Source organism: Pelecanus crispus, chromosome 2 (genome assembly GCF_030463565.1).
Source record: "Pelecanus crispus isolate bPelCri1 chromosome 2, bPelCri1.pri, whole genome shotgun sequence".
Classification (NCBI taxonomy): Eukaryota; Metazoa; Chordata; class Aves; order Pelecaniformes; family Pelecanidae; genus Pelecanus; species Pelecanus crispus.
In genome coordinates, this window is record NC_134644.1 from 144,724,655 (window position 1) to 144,736,680 (window position 12,026).

General features: G+C 37.8%; 1 protein-coding gene across 1 annotated transcript in view; it reads left to right on the top strand.

The window, feature by feature from the left end:
• The window catches only part of RALYL (RALY RNA binding protein like), a 195,693-nt gene that overhangs the window by 132,178 nt on the left and 51,489 nt on the right, over window positions 1–12,026 (top strand). The window contains exon 2 of the mRNA XM_075705072.1: window positions 3,675–3,750. Coding sequence (XP_075561187.1) covers window positions 3,675–3,750 — 76 coding nt within the window. The remainder of the gene's footprint in view (window positions 1–3,674; window positions 3,751–12,026) is intronic.

Below are 12,026 nucleotides of genomic sequence, written 5' to 3' on the forward strand. Positions count from 1 at the left end.
CACCAGAGCCTCCTTGGTCATTACTGTACTGGCTAGAGGAGGTAGGCAGGCAGAGGTAGGAAATGGTGACAGAAGAAAAGGTAGATCATGCTGTTTTGAGTTGCTCTTTCAGACAAATTGATGTAGCCACTGAATACAATCACTTCTGTCTCTAAAAGGTTTGCATATTCTTTTTTTCAAAGTATTTTTTTCTCATTAATTGCTACGCACTTTTCAGTATAATTAGAAATAAAAATACCATGTTCAAAATGAGATATATTCTACTGATGACACACAACCTTGAATGAAATCTAGATCTCATACCTTAACTAACCTCTGCTCTGCTAAGAGGCATAGATAGAACTGAAGATGCATTTCTTTTAATAAAGTAATCTCGTTTGATTCTGAAAGCACAGAGAGAGCAGATTGCTGCATTACAGTGTGCTGTTGTCTGCACAGTCACTTTCGTATTTATAGTGATTCCTTAATATTTTGAATTTCAGTGTTGAATTTATCTTAATGTTGATGTCTAACTGAACATTTATAGTATAAGATCAGAGAAAATAATGTGAGAGTCCCTGGGCTGCTCCATTCCCACACAGAAGCAATGTAAATGTCTGTGTCCTTTGTCAAGTTGTCTGGTTCATATTCATGTACAAGCGCAGTAGTTAATTTTGCAGAACAAGGAGTGATACCTCTCTGCATTCCTTTGGGTGGAATCATTAGTGCAGGTAAATCTCTGTGCTGCAGCCAACAAATTTATTTGACACACAGTTTATGACCTAGTAGATGTAAATGTCTGCTGTGAAACTAATGATGGATGAAGCAAGAGAACAAGTTATCTCACAAGATTTCCACTTGGGCTAGAAATAATCTATCCTGTGAAATGTTGACAAGTTCATTTCTAATCTTAGTTAGAAAATTGAGGTTGGAGTAGATAGTGCTGAAAAATAATGGGGTGAAAATCTGTTCTAACTTTTCAAACCATTTCCTACATCCATTCTTAACTTACTACAAGGTGCTTAGGGAGTTGCAGAGCTATTCAATCACTTTCATATTAACAGAAAAGCCCCATGTGCGCAGCTTTTCTATGAACTATTTCCTGTGTTAAAGAGAAATTCTGGCTATTACTGTCTGTATAACATAGTTCACTGTTTTCCGCGAGTACATTTAGAGAGTTATTTAAGTGCAAGGAGCTCTTAACTGATTCTGAACAGCTTTACAGCTGTGTTTTCTTACAGTGTTACCTTTCTGGCAGTATTTGATTGAAATAAAAGGAACACATAACAAACAGCCCTTAGTCTTCTACGCTACTTGTCTTTGTTAAAAGTGGGTGTTGCAGAGCCGCAAATGTAGCTCTACAAGAATAATCATCAAGATAGAATTGATCTGCCCCGGAAGGATGTGGAAACGTTTTTAAAGTCCATATGCCTAAGAACAGAGACCTAGGCTGTAGCTCTGAAAGAGAAGCAGGTGAGACACATGAAAAATATGTGAAGATGAATCCTGCAGCCTCAGGTATTTCCCAAGAACAGATTATAATTCTACTTTTTTTCTAAAATCTGACCTAGTTGTAGTAGGAGATGGTGAAAGTCAATGACCTTAAAGCTGACATATTAAAATAGTGTGGAAAGGTTTAATTATCATAAAGATCACAGGATAAAAATTTCATTTCAGTTCTGTTATTTCCAGCAACCAATGGAAATGCAGCACAGCTATCAAAATTCCTCAGTGGCTTTCAGAAATGCTTGACGTTTACTTTGTTGGGTCAACATTAGTAGAATTTATATTTCTTTAAATAAGGGAATCGTAGCTGAACTTTTAACAACCATAGAAGAGGAAGATTAATATATATTCAATAAAGCACTTGCTTAAAATTAAGGGCAGGGAAGCATTTCAAGGAGATAAGAAAACTGTCTGCAATATTCATCCAACTTCAGAGAGATAAGTAAAACAAGAAATTTAATATTTTATGGAAAACTACGATTTAAAAGTAAGCCAGCTCCTACAAAAGCAACTACAATCAGATTTAATTCTAAAATTCTTTATATGGAGAAAATTTTACCAAAATGTGTATTTTATATGAAATAGTTCTACACAAAAAGTTTTAATTTCAGGACCCTTTATAATTTTAAATAAATGCTGGTTTAGCTCAAAATATCAAATTTAAATGGAAAATATGCTTAAAATTCTTTTAAATGTTTGAAACATGAAATTTCCAATGGAAAAAACTTTTCTCTCAAAAAATCTGAGGGATGCACAATGTCAATGTTTCTGATTGTTAAAAAAAGTCAGATGGACTATTTTTTCCAGTTCGTGTGGAATAAAAGTATCCTGTGAGTAAGTTTCAGGCTTTTACTGCAGCTTTTGAAGTCAAGAATAGCTTAAATAAAAACATCTGGGCTTCCTCATTCTACACCTCAGTTTTCTACTTTCTTTTCCCTCCACTATACTCAATTTCAGGTTAAACATAGACTTTATCTATGTCTAAACATAGACTTTTATCTATTCTATCTAACATAGACATGTGCTTCCTTGAAAGTCTTGATCACTAGTTGATTTCGTGGTAAATGGGATGCATTGTTCCGTCACAGCAATTTTACACTGAAATAATTCTGATGATTTTGTTGATTTTGTGGAATGCTGCTCTTGCATATAAGTGAAACTGAGGAGAGATTTAGCTGCAGCATCAAGGAATTTGTTTCCTAATCAGAATTTTTACTTTACCCGTGTTATTTGTTGTGATGTTGACTTTGCAACATCCAGTCAGAGGTAGGGAGCTTTTTAATATATGTCTGTGTATAGTATAGGTTTATACAGACAGCTTCCTAGGCTTGAGCAAGATGTTCTCCACAGAAGGGTTTGTACTTCTTTCTCCATGGGTAACTGTTACAAGCAATCAAAATGGTGGACATGTATTTCCTAGTATGTCTTTGAGTATGATTCAAAAGAAGAGAGTAATTTGAGAACCATCATGACTAATGACTATATAAGCTTCACATATTTTTAAATTTCAAGGATAAATACACAGGCATAATGTAAGTGAATTTTTAAAAGTGTGTACAAGATTTCTGATGTTGAGAATTATAAGTACCTGCCTAAGATGAAGTATATGCAAAAGCAGATTTTCTCTTTCTTCATACAATTCTTAAAGCCAGTGTGTTTTTATACTAAAAATAAAATAAAATAAAATAAAAAATATGTATTTGAGGTAGGAAATAGATACTCTCATTTGCTTTTGAAAACTCTCTTTTTGAGTGGATAGTGAAGTGGCAGTTAAAGAACAGTGTGCATTTCTCTAGATCCTAAATGGGAACTCTTCAGAACAATTATAGACCTCCACAACAGAATTTTATTTGTGATCATAGTTTGTCTCTACATCTAAGTTACCATTCAAGTCTCCTTCTATAATAGAAACACACTATTGGCTTCAGCTTCCTGAGTGGAAACTCATGTATGTTTAAAAAATGTCAGTTAGCAGTAACTGACATTTGGCCTAAAATCCTCATGCATTACAGTAAGAATTTTTAGGAAAGTTTTATAGCAACAATTCAGAAGTGGTAAAAACTAGATAGGTGTTTTAGGTATGCTGTCCATTTTCACTATTACTCATTTTCAGTGTCTTGAAGGTGCCTTTGTAAACTTGCTCTAACTTCCAGACATTTGGCTTACTAATATCAAATGTTTGCTTTCAGATATCAACATGGCAGGAGAACCAAAACCATACAGACCAAAACCTGGCAACAAGCGGCCACTTTCAGCACTTTACAGGTAAGTGAGATTTCATCTTAACTTACTACAATTCAATTTTTATTAGAAAATTATGGTAACCTGAAATGTGTCTACCAATGTCACTGTGTAGCCCATGAACGAGACAAAGGAATTTTCTTCCATTCATTCTTTGATGTTTGTATGAAATATAATCAAGCTCCTGTATGCACCGAAAATTTTTGAACGTGAGTAAAAGAGCTGGTGTTGTAGTGTCTGACACTACCTGTATCTGTTGACTCACTCCAGAGCAAAATGTTCTTACTTCCAGAGATAAAGACTCTCCATATGATACCTGTCTTAAAAAACTAACTTATGCCAACTAGGAGTAAGCGCAGCATCAAAATTCCTGACTGATACTTAGATGAGATGATCACAATATGTACAAAATGCCCATCTTTTAGTTGGAAACAAACACCAGAATTTCTGTTTGCTGTAAAAAAATACAATACTGAGGATGTTTAAATGATAATACAGACATTCAGAAGAATAGATAAAACTAAAACAGTCATACTAGAATTTTATTTCTTAGTGAAAATACCTTATGTATTACTGAGGCCAAAAAGCTAGTGTATGCCTTCTCAGTATTCACATCATGGATGTTATTTGCCAATGGAAGAACAATGCAAAGGAAAGGACTGCAGCTTTAAACTGTAAGAGGTATTACACATAGAGTCTTGCTATACTAAAAAGCTATTTGAAAAGATGTTTGACAGTGACATTCTTTTAGGATGAAGTAGCAGAATGCAGTTGCCTTGCACAGGTTTTGTTCCAGGGATGTTAAAGTCACTGGGGTTGTCCTTGATGAACGTTAGGTTCTGTAAGACCTTACCTAAGTGCTCAGTCTGGAATTCAAGCTTTGAATTTAAATATGTGTTGCATTAAAAAGATGTTTGTTTATTTATTTGTTTATGCATTGGTCATTTAATTTCCCCTCCACACTTCCTTTTTTCCTTTTCTGAATGAAAATGGAAGTGCAGGAGAAGAGAAACAGACTTTAGGCTCATGCAAAAGTGTAATGTTTAACAAAATTATAATGAAGTATACAATAAAATTATAAATCTGTCATTTACTAAACCTACTGACAAAAAGACTAGTGTGGTGATTTGTGAAGTGTTTATTAATGTCTCCACTTCTAGTACTATAATACTGAATTTTTTTTGTTCTTTTTTTTTAATTGAGTGCTATTTCAGTTTTTAATCCTTATGCTTTATTGTTTGGCTATGGCCTCGTTCTTGAGACTTTTTTATTTGCAGCATTCGGTGAAATAACTAATAATTTCAGAGCAATAGAACTGGTTTCTCACTGATTTCTGTGTCAAGGGTGAGAACCAACTTCTAACAAGACTGGACTTCTTCCTCAGGTGTTCAGGAGGGCATTGATAATGCCTTTCTTCTATTCCCAGGTGCCTTTTTTCATACAGCTTGTACAAACCTGAAGAAACCCCCACCTTTTTTTTCCAAATCAATGAAGCTTAGTGAAGCATTCTAGATTGTTAGGGGCATTGACAGACAGACATGCACACATGCATTTCTGCTCAATAAACCTCACTTCTCATAAAAGTACTGCAGAATTTACGCTCCAGATCCATGAAAGGAGTTAGGGCTGATTTCTACTGTGGCTGAAATGCAGATAGACTGGCTCTGAGAGCAACAGTTCAGTGCTGAAATCTGAGACACTTGAGCAGGACTTTTTCAAGCCTGGTCTGGTCTGAAAGCTTCAGATGGAAATTCAAGGGTGGGATCTCAGAATGAGACAGGCAGGAGCATTTGTGTGTGTGAGCCGGTGTGCTACATAGTAGCAATATGAAGTTTTATCATATAGTTGCCCTTAGCTGAAGTGATAGGAATATTATTTTTGGAGAAGAAAACCCCTGTTTTATTATTACTCTCAACTGCAAGCTGTTAAACTCTGTAGGTGTTACTGGTAGCCATGGTCTACTGTGTCCCTGTGTCAGTATCTCAAAAGATCTTTGAAAATGTTCTGTGGTTTCTGGCTTTTATATGCACTTCCACCTCTGAGCTTCTGAATGATTTATCAATACTTTTTCTACAGACAAGACAGGGATAAGAGAGAGACCTGTGGAAAGTTCTGGGGGAACTTTAAAGAGAAAAAAAGATCTTAGATAGTGTTCTTTCATGGATCTAGTACAGACTATTTCTCTAGAAGATTATGAGAAGCTTTTCTGAGCAACTAACAGAAGCCTTCATCTGATGGCAATGGAGAACATTCATTATCTCAGTATCTGTTAGCATATTAATATGTGAGAAGATCAGCGGCTTACAAAGTTATTCACAATGTTGAGAACATTTACTTATTTTAAAAGATTGTACTGGGTCTGTGTCACGGTTTAACCCCAGCCAGCAAGTAAGCACCACACAGCCACTCGCTCACTCCCCGCTGGTGGGATGGGAGAGAGAATTAGAAGACTAAAAGTAAGAAAACTTGTGGGTTGAGATAAAGATAATTTAATAGGAAAAGCAAAAGCTGTGCACGCAAGAAAAGCAAACCAAGGAATTCATTCACTACTTCCCATCGGCAGGCAGGTGTTCAGCCATCTCCAGGAAAGCAGGGCTCCGTCATGCGTTACAGTTACTTGGGAAGACAAAACACTGTAACTTCAAATGTCCCCCTTTCTTTCTTCTTCCCCCAACTGTATATACTAAGCATGACACCATATGGTATGGAATATCCCTTTGGTCAGTTGGGGTCAGCTCTCCCAGCTGTGTCCCCTCCCAGCTTCTTGTGCACCCCCAGCCTACTTGCTGGTGGGCTGGGGTGAGGAACAGAAAAGGCCTTGGCCCTGTGTAAGCACTGCTCAGCAGTAACTAAAACCTCCCTGTGTTATCAACACGGTTTCCAGCACAAATCCAAAACATTGCCCCATACTAGCTACTGTGAAGATGATTGACTCTATTCCAGCCAAAACCAACACAGTCTGACTGGGATGGAGTTAACTTTCTTCATAGGATCTCATATGGTGCTGTGCTTTGGATTTGTTACTAAAACACACCAATGTTTTGGCTGTTGCTGAACAGTGTTCACGCAGCCTCAAGGCTTTCTCTTTTTCCTATTCTGCCTTCCCAATGAATAGGCTGGGGGTGGGCAATACAACCGGGACAGCTGACCCCAATTGGCCAAAGGGATATTGTGTAACATATAACATCATGCTCAGAAATAAAAATTGGGGAGTTTTTTCCTTCCAAAGTATCTGTTGCTTGGAGACTGCCTGGGCTGCTTGTGGGAGGTAGAAAGTAATTGCCTTTGCATCACTTGTTTTTTTCCCTCCTTCTTTCCCTTATTAAACCACATTTATCTCAACCCATGAGGGTTTTTCACTCTTGCTCTTCCTAATCTCTCTTTTATCCCAATGGGGGACAATGGAGGAGTGAGATAGTGACTGTGTGGGTGCTTAGCTGCTGGCCAGCGTCAACCCACAAGATGGAGAAAGTTAAGAGGGAAGTGGTTACTTTACATTTGATTTTGACTAAGAGAGGCATTGGTCAAAAATTTACTTATCACAAAATATTCACTGAGAAAAGGGAGGACTGAGAGCAGTAGAAATAGGATAATGGATTTCAGAAAAGACAGACTTCAGTGAGCTCAGAGAACTGGTAAGTAGGATCTCTTAGAAAGAAATTTTAGGCACAAAAGGAGTGCAGAAAATCTTGCATCAACTGTGCTTAAGGTAGAACAGAAAATTCTCCTGAAGCAGAAGTAGAATAAAGGAACAATACGGCAGCATCGAGTTTCTTTAACGTCCTGAAAAGTGAAAAGGAATTGTACAAAATGTGGAATCAAAACCCCATGACTGGAACTGAGTAGAAAAGAACAGCAGAGTCATCTCACAGGATGTCAGAAAGGCTAAGGCACATAACAGTATAAAAGGCAACAAAAAGATTGTCATTAGAGTAACTTCCTCTGCTTTTTTATACTGCTGTTACTTAGCAGGAAAAGAGAGCAGTTAGTAAATGATACAGAAAAGGCTTCTTTTGCTTTAGCAGAAGAGGTTAGTTCACCAGCTATTTAAGAAAATCAATTTTAACCAGAGGGTATGGAATAAAAGAATTGGCTAACCAGTATTTGAATAAGTGAATTCAATGGAAATGGTATGATGAGATTCACCCTACAGTGTTTAAAGGACTAGCTGAATCTGTGTGTGGAGTGTTAGTGATTGTGTTCAAAAACTTACGGAGGTCATGTAAGGTAGAAAACCAGTGGGCATGGGCAGGCATTATACCTATTTTTAAGAAGAGTAGGACCCAGGAAATTATCAGGTCAGCCCAGCTTTGATTCCCAGAAATGTACTAGAACAAATTATTAAACAATCAATTTATCAACACCTAGAGGATAATAAGATGGTAAAAAAAAAATCCATCATAGAATTATCGGGAGCAAATTATGTTGAAGCAATATAATTTCCTTCTCTGACCAGATAGCTGATTTAGTGGATAAAGAGGAAACAGTAGATGTGCTATATGGTCGTTTAAACAAGCTTTAACACTTACCACATGTCATGTTTTCACAAGCATGTTCAGGAAACTTGGCTAGAAGAAACTGTCTTAAGGTAGACATCCAATGGAAAAACAGTGTCTGTGTACAACATAGTATTAAGGATAACAACTATTATTTGTTCAGTCTCCTTTGTTACAGATTTTTAAAGAGTGGTTTTGGATATTTGAGACACATTTAAGAACAGTTTTAAGGTAAGCAAGCAGGAGTTTTGCATAGATTTGCATGATTTTATTTATTGTGAAGTGCTTGAGGCTTCAAACATGTTCAAAGTACACTGCATCTCTGAAGAGAAACCTGCATCATTTATAGCTAGATATGCACATAAGTAATTAATACAGAGTAACTGATGTCCTATGATGTGTTACACCCATGTAATTTGCTTACATGTCCAAGTCATTACATCCACTTTTGCCTGGAATGGTATAAGATCACCTCCTTCAAGTTCAAGAATGGTTCATCTTGATGAAAAGGAAATCAAGCAAAGGTAGCAGGTGGACTGCAGAGATGAACAAGGAGCTCCTGAAAAAATTAAAAGACAAAAAAGAGACATAAAAAGGTGGAAGTAGCAACAGGTGGCCTGGGACATAATTAAGAGACACTGTCTAGGAGTGCAGGGACGGAGTTAGAGTGTTGTGGGAGTGGGTCAATGTCATTGCGAGGCCACTCAATCCATAATAAAAGAACTTCCATTTTGGATTAGGCCTTAAAAATACTTGGAGAACAGAAAGATTTTGCCTTTGCTTCAGAAAGATGCTAAACTCATTATTAACTTTAAGCATACTCATTGAACAACTACAGATATGCTTAGGGCAGTGCTCAGGAATCAGCTTAAATCTAACATAACTGTTAGCTCCAGCAGCTTTCCTCCTGATTTGCATTGCTGTTCAGTATGTGAGGGGGGACTTAAATCCCAGAAGGTTCAAAATTGTTGTGAATTTCCGTTTTTAGCACCACACTTCTGCACAAAAGCAAACGCCTGACAAATCTGCATCTTAAAATTATTTTACATCTTGTTATTTGGGTCTAGCCTCAAGCAGAAGTTAATTTTACTGGTTAATCTTCATATCTTTGAAACACAAGGTGAAGATTAAAGGTGCTGACACAAATGTGTTAAAGCACTCTTTGGGAGCATTGTTGTGGTAAAATAAAGGATCACACTTTGTCTTTTTAATTTAGTGTCGTTTTGATCACTGTTTCACTGAAGCAGTTCTGTGTCAGCATATGAAAGTCCATTTATTGTTTTTTTCCTCTGGGTTTATGCCCAACATGCCAAACTAGAATCAACTGCCAATACTCTGATGGACCAGCATGCTGTTTCTCTACATCATAAAAGTATTTTAACTATCTATTGTTCACTTCAGTCCACCACCATGTTACGTGAGGTGTTAAGTACATGGTCTGAAAGCTTTTTCTCTGTTTTGGAGGTCTTTTCTGGGGTTATTAAAACAGGACGAGGGTCTTCTAGTTCTTAACTCTGGAGATTGCTAAGGGCTCCATCCCCAGTTGCTCCAGGAGTGGGCCCAAGCCCTAGGCCAGGTGGAGCAGAGTGGCCACACACACACTGCCTGTGGCTTGCCTTGCCTCAAGACAGACTCACCATAGTATCATAGAATGCTTTGGGTTGGAAGGGACCTTGAGAGATCATCGAGCCCAACCCCCCTGCAGTGAGCAGGGATTGAACCTGTGACCTTGGTGTTATTAGCACCATGCTCTAACCAACCGAGCTAACCCCGCTGGTCTAATGTCCCCTCTGTACAGCTGTCGGTACGGGGGTCAGCTCAGAGTCTTGTCTGGCACCCCTCTAGCAGTAACAAAGATGAGAGGATTTGAGAAGAATGTGGTGGCACCTATTTTTGAGTCTCTTGACATAACAAAAGGACTGTGCTGCAGGCTGGCAGAATGGTGGGATTTTGAGTGGCACGAAAATGAGTGTGGCTACTGCAGGCACCGCTGTGTGAGGTGTTTGGGGGGGACCTTCCTGAGACTGTGCAGGGCATGGGGAGCCACGACGAGTGCAGTGATACAGTACAAGTGGGAGAGAGTTGGGAGCAAACTGGGTCAGATCACATCCAAGTCTGCTTTCTGAGAAAACTCATTTGTTTAGTAAAGACGAACCTCCCCACAAGTGAACTAATATTTGTTTAATGCAGGAAATCAGGGCACTAGGATTTGGAAGTAAACTGGGAAGGCAAGTTACTCAGCACTGCCAGGGTATCTAGTCACTCTCTTTGCTCTACACAATCTAATACTGTAGTTGACCTATAAACATTTCCAAAACCAATTTAGCTAGGACTAATCCTCCCCATGTGAGTTATTTTCACCCTTGCCAAACTTCCTCATAAGGCCACAGTTCTTCAAGCCCCACTCCTCCCAGTATTCCCATCGCTGGCTGGGCATGAATCTGCCTAGCCTGGGATCCATCAAGCTGATGCACATCCTGGAGTGAGACAATTAGCAGGATGGATTTAGTGGGTGGATTAACCAGACCAGGAAATACTGAGTGAAATCATGTCTCGCCTTGGCTGACCGGGTCTCCACCCAGTGGTTGAGTTCCTGCAGCACTGCCCGTCTATAGCACATGGTGACCCTGGAAAAGTCTTCCCTTGAGGGCATGTTCATTCCAAGATGGTCTCTGAAGTTTCAGGCTTATGGTTCACCACTCCCTGAGTGGTATTAGATACCACAGCCATTTTCTATTCCCGACCACTTTTCATGTAATGCAATTGAAATGTATATTCAGCATGCTTGATTTAACATGCTATGAATTAGCCATATTAAACAGCTTTTACTTTACAGTTTCATTAAGTCCATGGCCTCTGGAGGAAATTATTTTATTTAAATGTCTAATATTAATATACTGGAAACAGATGATTTTTTATTTACAGGGTATGCTTTAGGGTTTATATCAAAGTTTTATTTTTCTTTGACAAAAATACTTTATCAGTTTCCTCAATACATTTTATTTTTATAATCTCCATCACAAAATTGATTGGATTATGTCACACATCTTGCATTTCCTTCGGTGTTGCAGTTTTATTTTACAACAGAGGCTTAAGAAATTGCTTACAGTCTTTTTCTACTTGCTCTCTGCTTCTCAGATTTATTTTAAGATATCATTTATAGAGTTTGGTGTGGCTTGGTTTGCCTCTCAGTCCTCAGAGCCATCCATTATTTTGAGTTGTTTTTCCGAGCGCTCCTGGGTGCCCTTCATTTCAGGAGAAAGTGTGAAAGGCATGGTGATGGGCAATATGATAACTTCTTCTTCCAGGGTAGGAGGCTTCTCGAGATCATCCCTCCTATTTGAAAGCATAACATAAACTCAACAAATTCTGTGCCACACAAGTATTATTATTCTATTTGAATACTGCGGTATTTTGCATAATTCCTGCTGCAGTGTGCCATTAGCAGTGTATTAGCAATATGCTTTAACCTACTGGCATATAATAAAAATAACTGCAGGTATAAGGAACTTTCTTGATTAAATATTGTCCTAGATTTCCAAAAACTTGTTTCTTTATTCTTTCTTTTTCTTAATGCATATGTGTGTCCATTTTTATCACTGGCCTACAAGAGCCTGAAGACAGTGGAAACAACAGAAAATAAACCTGATTTATTTTCTGATCCTTTACATTTGCATTAAATTGTGATTATGCCTCTTACTTTTTTCTACATACTGAATGAAAAAAATCATTTATGCTTATGGAATGTAATTTTTTATGAATACATCATATTAAGATTATATAGTGTGATATTTCTTTTGAATC